This window comes from Poecile atricapillus, chromosome 11 (assembly GCF_030490865.1).
Source record: "Poecile atricapillus isolate bPoeAtr1 chromosome 11, bPoeAtr1.hap1, whole genome shotgun sequence".
Lineage (NCBI taxonomy): Eukaryota > Metazoa > Chordata > Aves > Passeriformes > Paridae > Poecile > Poecile atricapillus.
Genome location: NC_081259.1, coordinates 9721619 through 9743989, shown reverse-complemented (window position 1 = coordinate 9743989; position 22371 = coordinate 9721619). Strand labels below are relative to the sequence as shown.

Here is a 22371-nt window from a genome sequence, read left to right as displayed (position 1 = left end):
AAACTAGTGACAGTTTCTTCACAGCTTCGTCCTTCAAATTAAAGAGTTCTTCCTCTCACTGGTGTTAACTCCTCAAGTATTTACAGAGAGGACTCTAAGCCAAGCTCTTCAGCCTTTCCTGATAGACAGGTCAGCCTCAGCCACCTTAGCAGTCTTCCTTTTGTATCATTTCAACACAAGGGAGTCTGAATTGTGCCCATTATTGCAGAGGGTGCTTTTACAACGGTGTTAAATTCTTCCAGAAAGAGCTTGCCTGGCACGCTAGGAGTGGATTTGTTGTTTTCTTCAGGCAACACATTCTCACTTGCCAAGGTCCTGGAATTAAACACTCAGTAACTTCTAGGAACAGCAGTTTTCATTTCTGTTTGCCTTGCACACAAGGCTCATTCCACCACTGACACTTCAGTGTTGATACTGAGGTATAGGCAAAGTTTGAAGCCAGAAAGAAAAGGCTGATGGATAAGGTCAAATATATACCTAGTTTTTGCTAAAATTTTTGGCATTTAAATGGAAAAGATTAAGTATTTTTTCCCTCAATATTTTAAAAACGCTAACGTCCATGTTCTTAATAACCCAGCAAATACTGACTCAAAAGAGATGCATAATTTTTTTTTTTACGGGTTTCTCAGGGAGTTCCGCACTAGCCAGACCAAGGGATCCTCTCTCCATCCACCACCCCTCATGAGACCGGATCGCTTGGCGGGGCCCCGCGCCTCGGCCGTGGCCGCCCCGGTTCCTCGCCGTGCCCTCAGCCCGCGGTTAACCCGCGCCGCCTGTGTCACAGCAGCCCCTTGGCGCGCCGCTCCGTCGGTCACCGGAGGAGCGTCCGTCCCCGCGGGGCTGGACCCGCACCCCTGTCCCGAGAGGGCGGCACCGCCCGTCGGGCGCTCCCCGGCCCCCGGGTAGGGGCGAGGGGGAGCGGGGCGAGCCCCGGGGCGGGCGGAGGCGCTCCCCGAGCCGCCGGAGGAGCGCCGGGCGGCTCCGGTTTCCGAGGCGGATTTAACCTTTGCGGCGCGGGGCGGGGGGGCGGCAGCGATGGGGCGGGCGGCGGGCAGGGCCCGGGGCAGGGCCGGGGCAGGGCCCGGGGCAGGGGCCGGGGCGAGGCGGCGCCTCGGGCACGGCGCTGGGCTGGGCTGGGCGCGCAGGGCGGCCGCCGCCTCCCGCCGCGGGGATGAGCGCCTCGGCGGCCACCGGCGTGTTCGTGCTCTCGCTCACCGCCATCCCCGTCACGTACCTCTTCAACTGCCTGGCGGCCACCGGCAGGTGAGAAGGGACGGGCCCGGCGGGGTCGGTACCGGCGGCGCGGGGTGAGCGGGACGGGGCGGGCGGCGGAGCGGCCGGGTCCTGCCCGCGTCCTCTGACGGGAGCCGAGCCGGGATGCGGCGGCGGCGGCCGCTCGGCCCGGGACCCTGTCTCCGCCGGTGGCCACCGCCCGCAGCGCGTCCCGGCCGCTCCCCCGGGGCTCCCGGGCCGGCGCTGCCGCCGAGGGCGGCTCCCGCTCCCCGCCGGCACCCGCAGCCTCCCCCGGACACCCGGCAGCAAAATCCAGCTCTGTGTCAGAGCCGGCGGGAGAGCTCCGGCCCCGCAGAGCTCCCGAGCCGCGGGCTGCCCGCGGGCACCACAGCGAGTGCCGCTGGAAATGACCCTGTGCCCTCGCTCTGCCAAAAACCGGGATCCCGGGAGAAACCGCAGGTCTAGAAAAGGAAAGTCTTTCCTCATAGCAAAAACCGCTTCGCTTAAAGGTCTGTGTGGTATTTTGTGATCCCACAGCCCGGGGTGTTTTGCAACTTTACTGCACAAATATTTGCTTCTTGTTTTTAGGGCTTAGCTACATCTGTTCCTTCCTCATTTTCCTCCTTCTGGCCCATAACTGAATTTTTTGTTTCTCATTGCTAGAGTAATGTCAAATAACACATGGTGACTGACTTGATTAACTGCCAATATTTATTTCAAATTGATAGACTGCAGTGAAAAGTCACTGCTATATTAACAGCTGTAATGGTATGAAGAAATTCATCACTGGGAAAACAGACTAGCAGAAGATTCAAAACATAAAATAAATCAACAAGCTAGTACTGCTCATCCTGACTTAGAAAGTATGTGTGTATATTTTCTGAAATATTTGGTCTTGCAAATTCTTCGCAATAATTTTAAGTCAAGTTTCACTAGGGTTGATATTGTCATAATATAATACGTTCATACACAACTTGTTTTCTTGATACCGGGTGGTACTATGCATGAAATGATGTACCAGATATTTTTAGCTTATGCTTCTGGACTTTACCAAATTTTCCCCTCCATTTTTTTCCCTTGCGCAAGGACAAAAGTGAAGACTGAGGAGGAGAATCTTGCCTTAAAGAGAGCTAAAGATAATTTACACCCTTAGATCTATGAAACAATTTAAAATTGATTTTCCTAGCTTTCATTTTCTTGGGGAAGGAGACAAATTTGCTTTGTGCCAAATGTTTTTTGTGCTTTATGCCACTCCCACTGTAAATGCAGTAACATTATAGCTCCATCTCCAGGGAAAAGATCATTTTCCCTGAGCCCACCTGCACTGATCACTGAACCTACTCAAGTGGTCCTGCCTTGTAGGGCTGGAGAGACCTCTGGTAGCACTTCCATAACTGACCATTAAGCCCAGATCCATCAGAGGTGCCCCACACTGCTACTCCTATTCCACAGGACTGATGTAGTTTCTTTCTGAATTTGTAATTTCCTGAGTAGATAATTTATTGCTGAGGTTAGACAAAATGTCCCCAATGATCCTTTTTGGCCTTGAAATGTTTGTGGGTTTGATCCTCATCTTTTATTGCCCTTTAATTTTCCCATAGTTTCTGTTTATCCTAGTATAAAAACTGATTTTAGTCAGATAAATCTAGATTTCTGGATATGTTGTTTATCTAGTTATTTTCATATTTTCTTTTTTTAGCTGATCACATGTGAAAAGAGAGGCACATGAATTCTGCAAAACTATAGGATGAATATTATGGTAGACTATGCAATAAACTTTAATATCTGTATTTTAAATTATTCAAAGTTACTTTATGAGTATGTGTGTTTGAGGAGAGCTGGCTGAAGAAGCAAAATTCTGTTTATCTTTTAAATTCTTCCATTTTTTCCCTTTTTTTTTTTTTACATACTGTTACAGTTCTTGGGTAATCGTTGCAGCTGGATTGCTGGTTCTGGTTCTTATTGCTCTGTCGGCTCGTGTTCTTGTCAAGAGAAAGCCACCCAAAGACCCTCTGTTTTATGGTATGTCCTGGGAAAGCTGAATGTCCTGGCTCACAGCAGTGAGGCTCACTCAAAGCTTTGCTCTAGGCTGCCGTGGCTCATGCACTTTGCCTTGCTCACCTGCAAAAATGACAAGTTGTGTTTTCCTCTCCGCCTCCTTTTGGTTGTCCTTTCTCCTTTGCAAGTGATGACCACAGTCAAGGCTGTAAACTCCGTGTGCCCAAGATATTTGAAAGGTTGCACGGTCCTTTCTACAGGCACTGAACTGTGGAGGCTGTGCCTACAGCTCTACAGAATTTCACATTCCTCAGAAAAGCTTCCTAAGAGCTGTGTTGACCAACCTCTAAAAATCCTGAGCTCAAAAAATCCTGAGCTATATGGAAAAGTCATATTGTGTGTTAAATATCTGTGACCCCAAAGCTGACACATCCAGTTCAATAGTTCATCCAGCTCAATAGATCTGAATAGCCTGACAATTTATTGGACTGTAAAGAAACTGTGTGATTCCAAGTATTTATTAATTTTTTTTTCCTTTTTCTTATTACAGTTTATGCTGTATTTGCCTTTACCAGTGTAGTGAATCTAATAATTGGGCTGGAACAAGATGGAATTATTGATGGATTCATGACTCATTACTTGAGAGAGGTAAATAATAGTTTGTCTTACAAATGTAAATAAAATCTTCACTATAAATAACTTTTCTGTGTATTTGTCACAGAAAAATAGCCACTTATACCTTCAAAATGATCTTCTTGAATTTTGTAGTGGACCTGGTTCGTTATTGTTATGGATAAAACCTTCATTGCCTTGTAATCTACCAGGAGAAATAACATAGCTTTCAAGCTCCATTGTTGTTACACTTAACTTCAGTAACACAGTTCTGTTAAACTTTTGTGGGAATTGAAGGGACTGCACATGATTGCAGAAATCCACAGATATCACTCAGGACTGGATGAGTTACCACACCAAAATGTGTTAACAAGAAGAAAACAAAATTACTCCTTTATTTTTGCCTAATCATTTTACTAAAAGGAATTAGAGTTAAAAAATGATGATGCCAGATACCTAGTCAGCAGAATCTGTTGGCTGCTGAATATCAACATCCACCAAAAATAGCTCAGTAAGAGCTTGACAGGAAAGTCACTGAAGTCATTGAAAAGATTCCATGAACTTAAGCATGAAATGAGTTGGATCCTACAAGGTTATATGTCGACATCCATATATTCAGTACTGCTCTAGATCTCCAGGCTGCTAAATATATCCGTATTTGTTCTATGCTAAATCTGTCTTTATTTCGTAGTTTTTTATCACTAAAATATGGAAAAGTCATATTTTCATAATGTGGCAGAGTAATGCTGACAGTCACACACAGGAGTTTTCCCTTCCATCTTGCACCCTTTATTGCAAAATGTAGAACTCATTCAGTTATGCCTGGTCCTGCCTAGGTCAGGTCTCTGCTTGGAAATGTGTAGTGTCAGTCTGAAGCCTACCACTGCTAGAAAGATCTCCAGTTACTTTTCTGAACTTGTTTCTTGCTGTTCTTTATTAATTGTTACTCTTGCTCTAAGCACTGTATCTGTTCCCAAACGACCATGGCAGGGTGAGCCGTACCTGAACACCGCCTACGGCCACGTCATCTGCTACTGGGACGGCTCCGCGCACTACCTGATGTACCTGCTGATGGTGGCAGCTATTGCATGGGAGTGAGTCTCATCTGGGCACTGTTCACTTGGCTTGCATTCTCATATCATCTGCAAAGGCCTTTCTTTTCCATGCACTATTTACATTTTTATTTTGGGGTGGTTTCGTGTCATAGGCCAAAGCAACGCTGTTAAAATTTCATTACTTTCAGGGGTTCTACCCTTGCCAAGTTACCCTTCCTCTCAACTGACTGAGCCCAGAACATGCATGGAGATGTATCCTGTCTTCACCCTGCAGCAGAGTGTAGCACATCTACATGGCTTTGTGTTAGCTGAAAGCTGAAAGCTGATGTGCATTAAAAGCATGTGTGAAAATAACTTGTGTTTCAAATAAAAAATTTATTATAAGAATCATGTATTGCTTAGCACCATGATGATCTCTCATCCCTGTTAGAAAGTGATGGGAAGTTTAAGAGAAAATGGTTATTTCTAAAGATTCTTGTGCTTCTTGCTGTTGAATAAAGAGTTTGAGAGAATAAGTACTTAAATTCCAGAGGCAAATGTACATGCTGATAATAGTAGCATTAACAGTATGAAATTAATTATTAATTGTTTTATTGTCCTGTACGGAATGTGATGTGCAAACTCATGCAGTCATACTTCAGAGGAGTGACACAACAGCAAATAACTGAGTATGCCCAAAGCCTGTGGAGTCCATGTGATAACCTTGTCCCACACCAATGCAGGATTTCTCCATGACCTCTCTCAGAGGCAAAATCCACTCTTGACTTGTGGTACAGATTTTAAAAGCCTCTACTTGCAAAAATACAACCCCAGCAATGAGTATAATATTTAGGATAGGAAATTTTTAGAAATAGTTCAATAATTATGTCTTGTTTTCTTTTGTAAACAGACAAAGCTATAGAACCATTGGTCTCTACTGGCTGGGTTCCATTATCATGAGCATCATTGTCTTTATGCCTGGAAATATTGTGGGTAAGGAAGTAATCTATATGACCATCTTTTTCCTGTGAAACATTTTCTAAATTCAGCATTGTGCTATTTATATTTTAGTGCAGTGTTGGTTCACTTCTGTAATAACATGAAAGAGGAATTTTAGGAATATCAGTAAAGAGACACAAGATACTCTAAAATTTAACTGTGACGAAGAAAAGATGGAGACTGGGGAAAAAAAAATACCTTTAAATTTACTTTGCTTTCAAGGGGAAAAAAGAAAGTATTGTGTTTTGATATGTCTATAAGGCTTTCATCTAAACCAGGTTTAAGTAATGAGACAATGTCTCTTAGTATCATAAAAATATAAATCTTACTTTGCATAAAATTTCCAATTTTCTTAGAAGTCTGACTTCTCAGCAGCTTACAAAGGGCATCCAAATCACCTTTAAAAGTAAAATCTGGAAGTTATTCTGTTTTCAAACTAAATTTAACATTCTTAGATTTCTAACATAAATCTGTGCATAGCAGTGCTGTTAGAGGTGAGGATTGCAATAAAAATAGTTACATCATTGTTACTGACAGGTGATCCATTAAGGGTTAAACCTTTCTGAAGAAAAGATTTCCTTTTTAGCTGAGCTTAAACTTTTTAGCTTTAGTTGACAAATGCTCAGCTGAGAAAAACACACACACAGTTGATGTATCCAAATTCTGCAGTCAGCTTTTGGGAAGGTCGCTTTGGTGCTGCTTTTTATGCCAGAGGAGGAATATTCATGGTGCAGGCTGGGGCCAGCTCCCTTCTCTGCAGATACACTCACCACAGAGAAAAGAGCAGGTTTAGTGGGACTGTCCCTTCCTCCCTCCTCTTAGAAAGCCTCTCCAGAGCATGCCTTCCACCTTCCTTTCTGACCCACAGCACATTTCTCTGGTTTACCTGAGGCTGAGGAGAGCTCTCTGAAAGTTTTGTTCTCAATACAGGCCTTTGGGAGAAATCAGCACTTGGGAAAACAAACGCAGTATCAGATCTTGAAAAATGGATACATTTTTTCCCCCCATTTTAGAAAGAATGAGGTCTCTATTTGAAGCAGGTTCCATTGAGAGATTTGGAAGCTGTCTCATCCTATGGGATTACCCAGTGCAGAGTGACAGATGTGGCTTCCCATCTTCTCAAAAAGTCCCTAATTCTGAAATGGCTTCCTGTCTCATAGGCTCTCTTTTACCTGCATCTCTACTTCTATTGAGCATGTGATTTTCAAGAGGATTTGTGTGTTAACAGCGATTTCTAATGTTTTATTGTTTGTTTACCACAGTTGCTTCAGGTTTGATGTTACATAGCATATTTTCTAATTCTTCTGCAACAGAGCTTACAAATTCTCATAAATCTTGTAATAATTTTTTTAACAGGTAAATATGGAGCAAAAGTGTGTCCTGCTATTTTCCTAAGCATACCATATGTGTGCCTCCCCATATGGGCTGGGTTCAGGATTTATAACCAACCTTCAGTGACTCACGACACTCCAGTCAAGGTAATTCTGTTGTGTTTCAGTGCTGGCTACTGTTAGGGCAGCTGAAATGTGCTGGCTGATTCTGGTGGGTTTTATAGGTCCTTTGGCAAGCATGGAATGGGCTGTCACTGTTCACTCTTATGACAATTGTTGTCTGGCTCTGAAGACTGCAAAAATATCTATACTGCAGGACCATTTATGGTGGAATAAAGAAAAAGCAAAAGAATTTCATGTCTAGAGTAAAGAAGCCATTCATAGGTGTAATTGTGTTTCTACCCTCTATCTATTCAGTTTCTGTCTCAGATTCTTAGCTGATGAAAGCATTTGCCAGCTTCATAAAGCACCACAAAATCCTGTAGAAACACTGCAGTAAAGTACTCTTCTGCAGATGACTTACAGATTTAATGTAATTTAATAATTTTTGTATGTGCTTTCTCTAATGTAAGATTTTACAGGTGACACACTGTACATGAATTGATACAAAAATTCTTTACACAATCCTTATAAAAAAATCTGTAAAAATGTTTACTTAAAACTTCTTAGACTTTTGCCTTTGAAATAACTAGATGGGTTGTAATAAGATTAACTGAGCCATCAAAACAATGCATTAATAGTTTATGCACTGTTTTATTTTTTAAAAAGTCTAAAAATCCCTGCAGTACATAGCACAGAACAGATATTTTAACTTTTAGTGGCTGTAAGCAAGCCTGTTTATTGCCACAGCACTCTGTACCGGTTGTAAGCAATATAATGAATTAATATTTTTGCATCCCAAGAGCTCCTGAGTCTCAGTCAGGTTCATTTTGTACCTGCAAACATGGGCAGAGATGAAGGTTTAGTGGCTGCTCAGAGGCAGCAGGCAGCCAGAGAGTGAGTGGCAGAGCCTGTGGCACAGAGTGACAGCAGGCCAGGCAGGACAGACCTTCCCAGAGAGGTGTGAAACACCAGCCAGCCACCCACCCATTCTTCAGGAGGATAGAGAAGCATAGAGAGATGTTCATATCCCCTCAGGGCTGAAGAATACCTGCAGAATCACAACTTTTAGGGCAAATCCCAATGGAAGGCAAATTAGAGGAATCTTCAGATGCTAAACCTTCTGCACAGGCTTATAGGAAACCACATGTCCCATTCCAAAGCCTTTTGAGCTGGTTTATTTGAAGGAGTCACTAATTCTGGCCAGGAGCACATTCTTTAGACTCATCAAATGTACTTAAAGGTAGTGATGGCAACTTCTACTGCACACATTAGTGAGAGCAGCCTTTGTGTGGAGCATGGATGAAGGTTTCAGTTTGTTTTCCTGGTATTAAGAATACCACAGAAATAGAAATTAGAGAAGATATGTGATGGATTGATTACTTGCTGAAATACAGCCATGTCTCCTGGGCTTGCCAGGAGATAAAGTGCTTACCTAGGTTTGATATTTTAATTTATTCAATATTTCTGAGGAACTTAGATTAAATAGTCTATTTCAAAAAGAGAGTGCAGGAAAAGCTGGTGACCTGAAAATCTAAGATTACACTTCTTTTTGAATACTTTTTTGGAAACCTAAACTTCCTTGCCCAGAAGGTTGTAGAAGAACCCTTGATTCCTTTCACTGGGACCTCATAGCCCACACAAGCTGTTTGTTTTTCAGAAGTTGTATTTAATCTTCACAGATAAGTTATGCTCCATATCTGAGCATGCCTTTAAATCTTAATGTGACTACTCATGAATTTTTCATGCAACTCTTTCAGTCCCAAATTAAGAATTGTTTCCAGGAAATAATTGTGTTTAATGCTACTAATCAGTGAGCTAATCACTGTAAGTCCTGAACATATCAGTAGATCATTTGGAATTAGCTGTAAAATTATACTTTTTAAACTATAATTATTCAGAGTTGGCATTAAAAGATTTAGGAAGAAAATATAACAATGGTTTTAAACATGCTGTTGTTAATATATAGGAAAATACATACATGAAAGCAACAAAAGCAAAGGGTATTCTGTTGGCCAAGGTATACATTGCTATAATATTATTTCAAACCCATTAGTTAAAAAATATAATCACTGTGGGGGTAGAGGAGAGGTATTCAAATTTTGGTTGTTTTCTAATAGAGGAGAGCGTGCAGTGGAGTGGAATGGAGCTATGCCCTCATTTGGAATCAAGCCAAGCTGTGCTGCAGTCTTTATAAAGCCCAACAGATTTATCTGCAAGTATATCAGCTCAGAAAAGTTTAATATAATTTAAAATTCTGTAACAGAATACACAAACTCAGATTTGTACATAGATTCTGAAGGGACTGACTTTTACAGACAGCACACAAGATTATTCCAATTCCTTAGAACTGATGATGTAAGAAGCCTCTCAGAAGTTGTGGAAAACAGCTTTTTCCTGGAAGTGAGAGAAATTGCAAAGTGTGCCTACCCACTTCCTTGCTGCACAAAAGAATCCCTGGGAGATCTGTGCAGAGTTCAGCGTTGTTTGTGGTACATGGGAAACCCGTGGCAGGCCAGCTCTGCTTGGCCAGTGCTCTTAACACATAATTCAATTTAGCATGGGATGATGGGGCTTTGCTGGGTAAAAGAAAGGTAAGGAAAATCTACTCTGTAGCTGAGGCCTGTGCACAAAGTGCATCCTGTCTTTCAAATCCTTACTTCTGCTTTTTTCCTTTTTATTTTTAAGCTTTGCATTTTCATTTTGTTTGCACACGTGCATAAAGAAAAAAGGTGTGAATTTTCTGTACCCTGGCAATTTCACAAACTAGTACTGCACCAAAGGTTGATTCCACTTACATTGGCTTTGTCTCAAAACCCTCTAAGCACAAAGTTCTATTGTAGCTTTGTAACTACAGTAAACACGCACATCCATTTAACATTTAAAGAGGAATATTGAAGTATTTGAAAAGAGGAGATTACATGTATCTATAAGCTTCATACATAGTCCAAAAGGGAAAGAAAATATATCAACTTTCCATTATCCTAGGTAGTCTCTAATTGAAACTCATCCATAAACAACCTTTTTCTTTTATAGGAAGAAATATTTGAATATAGACATTCTTTGCAGGTAATATTAAAAATACTCCCACACCAGTACACTGAATATTGTGAAGTGACACCATACTGCCAAAACCTGTTACTTGTGTTTGAAAATCAAACAAAGGTGTCACTTTTATTTTCTGGAAAAGATCCTTTAAAAGAAAATCAGAAAAATATTGTTATGAAAGGGATGGCTTATATGTTTGCCACAGCCTTATTTTTGTTAATCTGTAATCCAGATCTTGTAGTATTTACTCAGAAATTGTGCTTGCAACATTGGTTCTCCTGTTTCAATAACTTTATTGTATCTTGATCCTGTGTGCTTGTAACTGTGCCACTGCATCCTAATTTTTTTTTTGCACTTTGGAGACAATTCCACAAGTGTATAACAGGAAGGAAAGCAGGTTTTTCTTTTGCTGTCTACATGCCAACAAACGGCCAATAAAAAGGAAAAGGAAATGAGTAACAAATATTCATGGGGAAGTTTTCCCTCTGAGCTACAAAAAGATACTCTGATGTGTTTATAATTCTGTGACTACACAGTGCAGAAAGTGTAGCTCAAATTATTTCCATGGGCCTTGTAGGTTTTACTGTGTAGGCAAAGAGATGCCTTTGGTTCCCCCAAGCCCCTGTTAGACATCAAAATGGCCTTGGCTGTGCAGAGTGTGATCCCCTCCCCTCTGGCCCTGCAGCAGGGGGGATTCCTGTGCTGAGGAAAGCAGCCACGAGATCAGAGCCTGATGCTGGAGGTGCCTCAGTGCCAGCCCAGGAATGCACAGCCTTCAGTGGCAGGAGAGGAAAAGGAAGGGTTTCCACATGCTCAATACACACACCTTTCATTCTCTGTTTCTGCATTGCACACTAAGATATGTTATTTTCTCACTGAACTCAGCAGAGGACTCAACCAGCCACAGAAAGGCTTTTATTTTATGCCAGTGATAGTCCATTAATTTTAATAGTGTCACAAGCTGCTGAAAACCAGCATTCAATAATGAGATGGACCCAGTCCTTTTACAAAGCATACTAGATTCAACTTCAATATGTTTGAGACAAACCTACATTTCTCTAAGGCTTTTCTACAGAGGGACATTCAGGAAAACAAATTATTTCCAATTACAAAAAGACAACTTTGAAGAAGTTACTCTGTTTTAAAGCCTTAGGTGTTTGCTGACTTAGTGTTCATTTGATTTGGGTTGCTTGAAATGACACTAATCTGTATTGAAATGGCTTCAGTTGGATCCATCCATTTCTAGACTTTATTCAGATTAATTTGCTTCACTACATGCTGTAAAGTCTGGAGCCACCTTTTTAGGTGGAAGTCTTTCTGTCTCTGAAATCAGTGCATAGATGTGATGTTTCATGATGTTCCACCACTCCACCTTCTTTGGAGTGAGTGATCTGGAGTGAAATACTTGTCTGGAGTGACATGGGACCAGGATGTACTGACTAAACTCGTTCTGTGTTGCAGGTGGTTCAGGAAGTCCAGAAGAAAGGACTCCTAAGACGACCAATAGATTTAATGTTAGCTGCATACCTCATCCTAGCCACGGGGTTTTGCATATTTAGGGGCATGGTAAGTTGAACATATTTTAATAATTTAAGCTAATTTTCAGTTGAACTTTTAAATTTGAGTCTGTATGAAAAAGCACGTACATTGTGGTCAGGGGAAATCCTGTAACATTTGGGTTCAAGTAGGCCTTAGATATACAAGGATAAATTATACATGATAACTATTGGTGTTTTGCTTCTCCATTTTGTGCTGTGTGCAGCATGTTTTTCAAAAGAGGGTGCACAATCACCAGAGTAAATAGAATCCCAAGAGAAAATCAACACCACCTAAAACTGTTTTCTGGTCTGTTCCATTTATGGCCAACATGGAGATAAAACAACTAAAGTAATTCTGTATTCATGTGTTTCCAAGCAGTAATGCATATTTAAAATTATATACAAAACCAAGTTAGCTTATACTGCATGAGAGAGAGAACATTTCCACCTAAGAGGAACAAAAATTATCCATGTTACCTGAACAACACACATTGTTTCTACTTACCAAGAGACAAGTTTTAAAAATGGTTGCTCTCTAAGCTTAGTAGATTGAATTAAAATTTCTGAGGGAAGGAAGCAGCAGTGAAAATGCTTTCAGGAGTAAATCCAGTAGTAGGTAAACCTATTGCCTTGTCAGCTCTAATGCATTTTCTGTCTTAAGCAGAATGAAACTTGTGTATCATTCAGTGAGCACAGCTCAAATGTTTAGGCATCTCAGATAACTGCCTGCTTGCTTGATTTGTAGATTTGATCCTTTCTAGAATAATTCAAGTAGAAGGTGATGATAAATACCCAGCAACATTTTATTTACCTAGTGCAGATTGTCCTTTTGTAGTTGTGCTGCTCACATTCCTCTCTCACCTCCTGTTTCTCTTAAAACTTGCCTCTCAAACATTTTTTTTCTTCTGATTTGTCAGACTGCTTTATTTCTTATTGATCTTACAGATCATGTTACTTCAGAACACCACTGATACAGGTTAAATCAGCTGGTTTACCTGTAATTTCACTGTGGAAAATGGTCTTACTTGATTCTGTAGTCACACTTAATTTCTCAGAGGAATTTTTTTTGTTGGTTTTGAGACTGTGGTAATTTCCTCATATATTTCCTTCACCAAGCAGGAATTGCTTACTGGCCTTGCTTATACATACAGAGACCAACTGAACATCTCTGTGTAAGGTGCAGGAACCATAATTTTGTGCAAAAGTTCATAAAACACAATCCATTTCTACTCAGACCTCCTTTTTGGATGGCCATGTTGGAAAGAACAGAGAGGAATATTGACTGTTTGTAAAGGTTTGCATTGCTCCCTCAGACTCACACAATAAATGCACATGAAATCAAGCTGTGTAAAACTCACAGTTCAGCCCTGTAGCTCAGGCATTAAGGATGCCACAGACACACCCAGGGACAGCTGCTCACGTGGATAGCTCAATCTAGAGAAGAATTTTCTGTAGTAGTTTTAAGGCCTACCACGAAAAGGAATTGTTTTTACAATCTTTACCTGTTCATTTTTAGCTTTTTCTTCCTATCAGAATGTAAAATCAAATAATCTCTGCTTTTCTATTCTCAAAATTTATTACTTAAAATAACACCTGTTTCATGCACTGCTCTCCACTGCTACCTTGTCCCAGTGCAGTTCTTTTCTTGGACTACATCCATAACCTGCTAACCTAAAACTGGGTGCTTATCCTGAAGTTTCCACTCTTAAAGCAATTTTCCATTGGAAAGTTCATTTGGTGGGATCAAAGGCTATTTATCAGAGCAAATCAATAGCAATTATACTTTTAAAACAGCATAGCCAACTGACTAAATTCTCTTCCAGTCAAAATCTTCTTGCAGGCTGCCAGCATTTCCTCATGAGCCCACTGAGCAGGGGCTGAGAGGAAGCTGCATTTCACCTTTTAATTGGTGATCACATGAATCACCTTTGCAAGCTCCAGGGTAGCTGTGCTGCAGACTGTGAATGCACCTCTCAGGATGGTAACACACATCAGGTTGGCTGTTTCAGAACAAATTGATCACTGGAAGTTTTAAAACTTCTTCTCAGATTGCCCTGGACTGCCCTGCTGAACTCTGCCGGCTGTACATTCAACTGCACGAGCCCTACATAAAGGATCCTGCTGCCTATCCCAAGCTCCAGGTAAAGCACCGACCGTGGAGTGGTAAGGAGTGATTTGTAAACTGCTGCAAAGATAAAGCCATGGGTTTCAGAGATGACAAGATCAATACGGGAATTCTCATTCATGGCATGTTAAAGGGTATTTTCTAGTACCAATTCTAGCCATTGTAGGATACAAACTCCTTGCCGTGATAAGCTTAACTTAGGTTCAAATTGGTTACATGGAGCTACACATCTAATTACTCAGGGTTCTTTTAATACAGCCCATGAAACAGATCTGCATGCTTTTTATGTTCATTTCCCTTCCTTAGAAAGGTAAAGTAGGCTTTCAGTCTGGAATTATGGAGCAAGAAGGGGTGTAATAGGACTAGATTCCTTAAGCTCACATTGCATTTCTGTCCCCACTGGCACACTCTTGAAAAAGGGCACTTCATACAAAAAGCAGTGCAGATGAGGGATTGTGTTGCTTCAGTTCTGTAGTATTTGATGTTGACATTCTTTTGCAGGCCTGGCTGCTGCACAGGGACAGTCCCCAAAGCAGTCAGAGGACACAGGGGTAAAGAAATGAGCAAAAACCAAGTGTCACTGCTGGATGAGTTCCTTCTGGGAAAGGGGGGTGTGGATGTGTCTCCCAGCTGAGAGTGCAGTGGAGCCTGACAAAGGCTCCCTGTGTTGTATGGACAAGGAGTTAAGCCAGGCCATGGTTTTTGGCATGGTTTCAAGATAGTAACAGGGAAGAATACGTGTCCTGGATGAAGTGGATATGGATGGGGCAAGGAGACAACAGCCACCAATATTAGGAGATACCTTCAGGTAGCTTGATCCAGTCAATGGTATCCAGGTGTGACAAAAAAGCCTGGGAATCATTGCTGCCAGAAGTGTAGTTTTGAGTAGTCTCAACTTCTCAGTAAGCAGCTGACTGACTTTTAAATGCATCTCCCTCACACTGCAAAGCAACTAATATTTGTGTTTGAAATGCAGATGCTGGCGTACATGTTCTACTCGGTGCCATACTATGTGATTGCTCTCTATGGCCTGCTGGTGCCTGGTTGCTCCTGGATGCCTGATTTGACCCTTATACATGCTGGAGGACTAGCTCAGGTATTTTGTTGCAAAACGTTCACTTTTAAATTACTTATTAGTAAATAATAATAAGTAGAGGCCTATAGAATCAATAAGGGGCCCATGCAGGTTTTGTGCTGATGTAATCCAGATCACCTTTTGTATCTGTAAAAACCCCTTAATTTAAGGGGGTGAAGAATCAAATGTACTACCCTCTGATGACCACATTCTTGCTTTAGCAGACTTCTCTCCTTCTACACAATGTCTTTATTGGGCTCGTTTAAACCTTATTAAGTGCCACACACTCTTTAGCTGGGATCACGAAGGAAGCCCATCTTAAAGCTGTGACAGTCACTTGTAGAAAAACCCAACAAAACCCAAACATGACACAACAGCACAATACATTGTTTCCATAATATGTGTTGGCCAAGTAGGTAGTTTGAAATACATAAATGGAAATAGTATCTCCTTGTCACACAAAATGTACGGCATCAGTGGATGATGTTGAGAGAACTCAGGGAACCTCCTGGGCCACGAACCACGGTAACACCCAAATGTGTTTGTGTTGCCAAAGGCAGACAGTGATCATATTTCTTTTACTCATTCCATTCTGTTTCTCTTAAATAAACAACTGCAGTTAATTACTAAATGGGGCTGATGCTTATGAGAAGGCTGACCAAAACAAAACAATTCAACAGGAACTAGTAAATTACTTATGACAGACAGATGAGCATTAAACAGATGAGACATGGGGACAATTGGTTTGCTCTATACATAGGAAATGAAATGTGTGTGCTCAGAACATCCAGGAAATGCAGAAAATACGCACAATAATCCTGCCACAATATTGACAACATAGGGACACAGCAATAACTGTAATTCAAATACCACTATGAGACAAACACAGCCCAACACTTGGTTCCTCAGGTCTGAGATAATCATGGATACAAACTACAATCCACTTTAACTGCCCAATAAGAAGGGTGGAATGACATTTTCTATTTGGGAGCAGTTAACAGAGAATAGGACTTTTTTCTTCCCTGACAGTTTATAGAGAATCTTGAACTATCATGTAATATCAAAACAGAATCTAGCAAACATTAATGAGGAAGTTTAGATGATCAAAAGGTATCAAATACTCTACAACTGTGTTTTGCCAAAATCTAACAAAAAAAAAAACAACAAAAGCACAAGCTAGCTATGTAGGCAAGGCTGTGTCAGGAACCATCCTCTACTGAGATTCGTCAGGTTCCATAAATTGCCCAGACAATAGGAAAGAAACCTCTCCTTCAAAGATTTTTTAACACAACAAACAGTAAATCAGTAGTCAGTGTGCCGACTATCACAACCTTGCAAACTTACCAGAAGGCTCAGCCTCCCAGTCTGGAGGTGATTTTTTTTTTGTTGGTTTGGGGTTATTTTTTTTTTCCCCCTTCTATATGTTTCCTGTAACAAATAATCACTTTTTTAAACAGCCCTTTGTAGCTTTTAGATGTGTGAACACTACACTTTGTGGCTGAAGTCTAAAACCCCTCTGTTGTTCTTTGTGGCTTGGCCTCAGGATATCCATTTGAACATTAGACTAACACCCAAAATTTCCCATTTCACTATTTAAAGCTCATCCTGGCACCAGCAAATGCTGTGGGCTGACAGAAACTGATTAAGAGAACTCTATGTTGCTGTGCACTTTTCATATTTTTTCTTGCTTCAAAAAACAGTAGTTGACATTTGGGAGGGTTTTTTTGTCATTTTTACTTTAATGCACTGCAGGATGAACCTCAGTCATCCTACAAGTGAACATGATTTAATTGATTTGACCTGGTAAACTGTGACCAACCTGGGATGTAAAATGTGAGAATGAATTGAGGATTCTTTCTAGATTACTTGGGTGTTTTTTCATTTTGAGGCAAAAAATACATTTGCAGGTTTGTTTACTGTTAGCTTAAGTTAAAATACTTGTTTAATTGATAATTAAAACATATTTAGTTACTGAAACACATTTTGCTTCCTCTGACACACAAAGGTCCAATAAAGGCAAGTATCTGATGGTGGAAGCAGTGGGCACTGCTCCCTGGGAATGAACACTGCTCCTACAGATGGGGAACATGGAGATTTTAATTATTTTTATTTCTATCATTATGATGTACGTTTTACAAAAACAAGTCACAAAATACCATGTGATGCATCTAAACTAAGAACCTCCAAAGTGCCTACTAGCCTTTCACACAGACACACATTTACTGATTTTCAGAATTACAAATAACTCTCAGCTTGAATGACTCCATTACTAACATTCAGACTCCAAAATCAGTTGTGACCCAATAATTACTAGACTTTCTGAAGCTTCAGGAGGAGCTCTTTGAATTTCATGAGTGAAGTACCAGGAGCTTTGATGATACCAAAGGGTTGGGACAGCCTCTGAACTTAATGAAATTGGTATTTCCCTATGCAAGTGAGCCACGTGAGAAGGGATGAAGAGTCACAGCCTTGCTAGTCAAAATCATTCTGTCTCACCAACTCTCTGCAGCCCATTTCTCTGTTTTCTCAAACGTAGAAAGTTTACCTCTACTCCCTCTTAGTGTTTTCCATAACCCTGCCATTTTTGGTGGCTGCTTTCTGCAGTGCTTCTTGTCTACCAGAGACCCTAAACCCAAGGAATGGATTTTTCTAGGTTACTCCCCCTCTATTTGATGGCTTTCTTAGGCTCATGAAACCAGGTCCAAACCCTTCCAAAGTTATAGTCTTTGCCTGATTTTAGTCAGAGAGAAGGCACACAGTGAAGAAGGACACCTAACCTTTTTCTGGGTCCTTCTCTGTCCTTAACTTCAGGGTAAAAAATACTTGAAGTATTGCCTATGATTAGGCAAGAAGGCAAAAAATATTGTAAAAAATCCAAATCCAGACTGCTTCATACAGAGAAGCAGATGAATGAGAAGCAGGCAGACACAGACTGCAGTTGCCAAGCTGGGCAGTGCCACATGCAGCACCAGGCAGCTTCCAGCTGCTGTGGGAATGCCCGAGGAGCAGAGCAGCCAAGGCTTCGGGGTAACGAAGGCTGGATGTCAGGCATGTAAGGCTACCTTAGAAGGTTACCTGCAGCATCTCATCTGGTTGATTTCTCAGCCAAGGCTCAGGGGTATGTTGGAGCCTCAAAATTCTCCACTTGGAGAGGGGATCAGTAACAAAGCACCAAAGAATGGCTTATTTTCTGAGAGACCCCAATCACGGTGAGGTAACAGACTCAAGGTTTCTCTCCCTGAGCCCACCCTACTGCACACAGGCACAGAGCTCTGCAGGGACTGACAGCTCAGAATTAGGGGTTTGGTGCCAGTCTGCCTGGTACTTGAAGGAAGAGCAGGCCTGGGCTACTGGTGAGTGAGAGATCTGCTTTTAAGACATATCCCCTGCTCCAAGTAAGAAAAAAAAGAGGTGAAAGAAAGAAAAAAGAAGTAGCAGCAGAGAACAGTAACAGAAGAGAAACACAGGAGATTAAAAGCATAACACAATTTTCACAGAGGCAAATAAATAAAAAAAAACAACAAAAATACTTTACAGGCATAAATATCCTCCTTGGTAATGAAAGAAGCCATGTGTTACAGTGAAAAACAAGCCTAATAAGCAATAACTTCATTATATGGTGCATCATTAACTACTAAAATCTTTGTAGGTTACAGACAGGACATCATGTTACTGCTTTTTGGTTTTACAACAATTAAAGCTCACTAATGTGCCACAACTCCTGTAAGAGACAAGACCACAGAGTAAGGCTTGGATACTCAGGCATCTTGGAGGCTCTGGGAGTTCTGGGTCTCTCAGAAGCATCCCCTTACAGCTCCTTTGGACAAAGCTTACTGTGAATTATGAAAAATTTACTATCAACTTACTCTGATGCACAGCTGGCCACTCTCACAGACAGGCAGGCCTTTGCAACTTCTTCACCCCAGATAAGGCCCGAAAATGTAACTCAGAAGCTCTCAGTGTCTAGGGGAACATCAGACAGCCCAAGCCTCCTGCCTGCAGCCTGCTCTGTCCGGCTGTCTGGGAATCTGCTGCCCTGTGCTATGAGAGGGCTTTTCTGCTGAGCTGCTCTGCCCAGGCTGAGAAGGCTCCCACACCAGGAGAGGGAGCAGGGATTTGAGCGAGCCCACCCAGGTGGCAAAGGCAGGGTCTGCCTGAAGCAGGTGAGAACAAATGGGCTGCAAGAGACAGAGTGAATCACCAGGCTGATATAAAAAGGCTGCTAACAGTGTGCCCCTGAACATCTGTTTGCTGTGCAATAGCTATTTACAGAAACATACTAAGTGGCACTCTGCTGAAGTGTGTTTGTATTTGATTTCGTTGATTACTTTGTTTCCTGGCTCAGGTTTGCTCAATGAGCTCTCCCAATTCAGTTGAGGTGGTTGGAATCACCTGAAAACCAATTTCCCTTTCTTTTGATGGATGGTCTCAGCCTAACCTTTTGCTAGGGTGGTATATTGAAACACCTGCACTTTATTTCCCTTTCTACTTTGCTGTGACCAGAACCTTGCTCTATGTGAGGCCAAAATGACTCCTGCTGAAGCCAGAGCAGAGGATGTGATTTGGCCATAGTGTACTCCTCTATGTTCTAAATTCCTGGTGTCCCAGTGCTCTCCTTATGATCAAACTGATATTTATCTTCTCAGATCTCCTCCACTGCTAACTAACTAAATAGTAATTAAAAAATTGGACATACAATAGTTAATGTGAATGAGCTGTGGCTTGAAATAGCAGGTAACAGATGGAAACAAAAGACACCAACTATCCTGACACTTCTATCTTTAAATGTTTGTTTATGCTAAAAATATGCTTCAGGCCATCAAGCCTGTCTGTGCCTATAACCTTCACTGTATGCTTAGTCTATACTTCAGAACAGCTCCAGCCCAAAACCCAAATATTTCAGGCATTTTCTGAAATCATCAGGAGTGCTGAGATCAGAATCTGGAGCAGTCTGGGTTAAAAATTAAAAAATCCAAGCCCAAAGCAGAACTAACACAGGTTCCAAGACTTTCTTTTCTAACTTAGAGTGAGTGTCTGGCTGCTCCCACTGATGCCTAACTCCCAACAACCCTCCCAAGCAGGTGGGTGAGAACCCTCCCCATGTCTGGGCTCTGCAGGGATGTGCCCTTCAGTGGCCACTTTTCTGGTGAAGGATCATGGGCCCTCTATCACAAATTATGACCCAGAAAGCCAGGGTGGAATCCTGATGAAATTATCAGTGCCACCATGTGCATAAGACAAACCTCTTACCATGCCACTGATGGTTCCAGTTATGCTTCATACACCAAGATATTAATGATTTTAGTTTAGACTATATTTTTATACCACTGTGCAAAAGTATGATGGATAATTCTGAAATAAGAATAAGGGCTGGCTTGGAAAATGTCACTGGAGATGCAGACTTGCATGCAGATTATGCCATCTTTCCAAAAATATACATCAACTTTACCTTTTTTTAATATATGTGTTATATACACACCACAGGCTCAATTTTCCCATATTGGTGCTTCTCTTCATGCTCGAACTCCTTACATCTACAGAGTCCCTGAAGAAGCAAAAGAGTTTTTCCTGATATTGAACATAATGTATGGGATTCTTCCCCAGCTCTTCGCTTACAGGTGTGTCAACAAGCCAGAGTTTTTTATGAAACCAAAACAAGAAGAAAAAACAGAATAGCAGAACTGTTTCCAGCTCCTGTCCTTGGCTATGTATATAATTGGGTTGGGATGTAAGTGAACTGCTCGAATGGAACCCAGACGAAGCGTGTAAGATGTGTAAAATTGCACAACTGTGTAGTCGCACGGTCTGCTTTGTTTATCCTACTGAAAAAGGGAAAATAAAGACAACTGCCTTTAGCACCACTTCTCAACATTGTGACTTTGCGCAGCAGTGGATTGCCAGTTTCCACAGCTATTTTTAAGTAAGCTGCTTTGACAGTTTTAGAAATACTGCATGAAGTTAAATAATAATAATGATGTCAGTGTTTAGCCTCCGCACGCTGAAGAATAGCAGTGCTAGCAGTCCCTGCCCAGAGCTACTGCACAACATGAAGGTCAGCATTATGAAGCATGAAAAATTAACATACATAACTCTGTCACATGCACATGTTTTATTTGTCAAAAAGTATGTCTTGTGGGTCAACCTTGTTAAAAATCCCAAGAAATCTTTTAAGAAGCAATCAACTCTTATGGTAAGACTCCATATATGATAAGCAAATCATATAGTTTTGTTAATTCTCTTCAGGATTCACTTCTGCAAGGACTGCTCACCTGCTTGAAGCCGAGCAGGTGCTCACCAGCACTTGTGGGCTGGGCACAGAGGGCTCAGGACCGTGAGCCACTGGGCTCAGGCTCTGCATTTCCAGAGAGGAGGGGTTTTGGCTGTGTCTCTGCAGCTACTTTGGCTAATGCTGCTGGCTCAGAAACAAGCAGCAGCAAACACAGCAACCTTGGTTTGGGCAGCTTATGCTTCTATTTGCAATTACAGCTATTTCTATGCCTTCTATGTGTATTTATATTAAAAAGCAGTACACCTAGTGCCTTTCTCACAGATGAAACTAGCTGAAACATTTTAACTGGAAACACTTTATTTGGGTATGTTGACTTCTTGGTGTTTTGATTGAAAGAGTTTTATTTTTAAGCCTAATCAGTAACAAGGAAGCAGTTCACATGGCTGTGTGTTGCACCCTGCATGAGGGGACCTTCAGAGCACTGAGAAATTCAGGCTGTAACACTCTCCTGCTGAACACCGCTGTGCAGTTCCCACCAGCAGTCAGAGGAGACGCCCCAGGTTTTACACCTCCAGCCAAAGGGGCAGGTTCAAAACAACCACAGCTCACCTCAGGCAATGCTTGTTGGCACCCAGCATCCCTGGTGCAGCTCCTCAGGCTTTGGGATAGCTCCATCCCAGTGCCTCTTCCCAGGGAAACAAACCCAGCGCTGCCGGGCTGTCACAGGACGTGCTGGCTCACAAACATTCGAGCCTCTGATGTTACTTCTGATGTCTTTAAAGAAACTTTGAATACATTCAAGGTGAATTTAATGACCTCCTGTTATCCAGAAAAGGCAAAGTACAGAAAAAATAAAGATCTCACCTGCACTTGTATCTATTATGGTCAACTCATGTTAACAGAATGTTTTGCTTTAATACTTGACTTACATTAATACCTCACATTATTACACGTATGAAGCCAAATATGACGCTAACTTAGTTGCTTACAACCTCAAACCTTACTCCCAATACACATTCCAATAAATTTATTCTGTAAAAACAATACATT

The 22371-nt window shown here is 41.6% G+C and overlaps 1 protein-coding gene across 3 annotated transcripts; it reads left to right on the top strand.

The window, feature by feature from the left end:
* Positions 1-1069: 1069 nt before the first annotated feature.
* Positions 1070-20950, top strand: TM6SF1 (transmembrane 6 superfamily member 1). Of its 3 annotated transcripts, XM_058846639.1 has the most exons (10): positions 1075-1263; positions 3152-3255; positions 3782-3879; positions 4834-4937; positions 5788-5870; positions 7233-7354; positions 11816-11920; positions 13941-14033; positions 14994-15113; positions 20577-20950. In XM_058846639.1, the coding sequence occupies exons 1-10, from the start codon at positions 1172-1174 to the stop codon at positions 20766-20768; spliced, it is 1113 nt and encodes a 370-aa protein (XP_058702622.1). In that variant the 5' UTR covers positions 1075-1171; the 3' UTR covers positions 20769-20950. The 3 variants fall into 3 exon arrangements, with proteins under 3 accessions (XP_058702625.1, XP_058702622.1, XP_058702623.1); XM_058846640.1 differs by lacking the exons at positions 1075-1263; positions 3152-3255 and having other exon boundaries at positions 4803-4937; XM_058846642.1 differs by lacking the exons at positions 7233-7354; positions 11816-11920; positions 13941-14033; positions 20577-20950 and having other exon boundaries at positions 1070-1263; positions 14994-15079.
* The last annotated feature ends 1421 nt before the right edge of the window (positions 20951-22371 follow it).

Bases quoted from the DNA above. Each gene is read 5' to 3' on its own strand.
- TM6SF1 (XM_058846639.1), top strand. From the start codon at position 1,172: ATGAGCGCCTCGGCGGCCACCGGCGTGTTCGTGCTCTCGCTCACCGCC. The intron at 3,880-4,833 runs GTAAATAATAGT...CGACCATGGCAG, and splicing joins TGACTCATTACTTGAGAGAG to GGTGAGCCGTACCTGAACAC. The intron at 14,034-14,993 runs GTAAAGCACCGA...TTTGAAATGCAG, and splicing joins CTGCCTATCCCAAGCTCCAG to ATGCTGGCGTACATGTTCTA.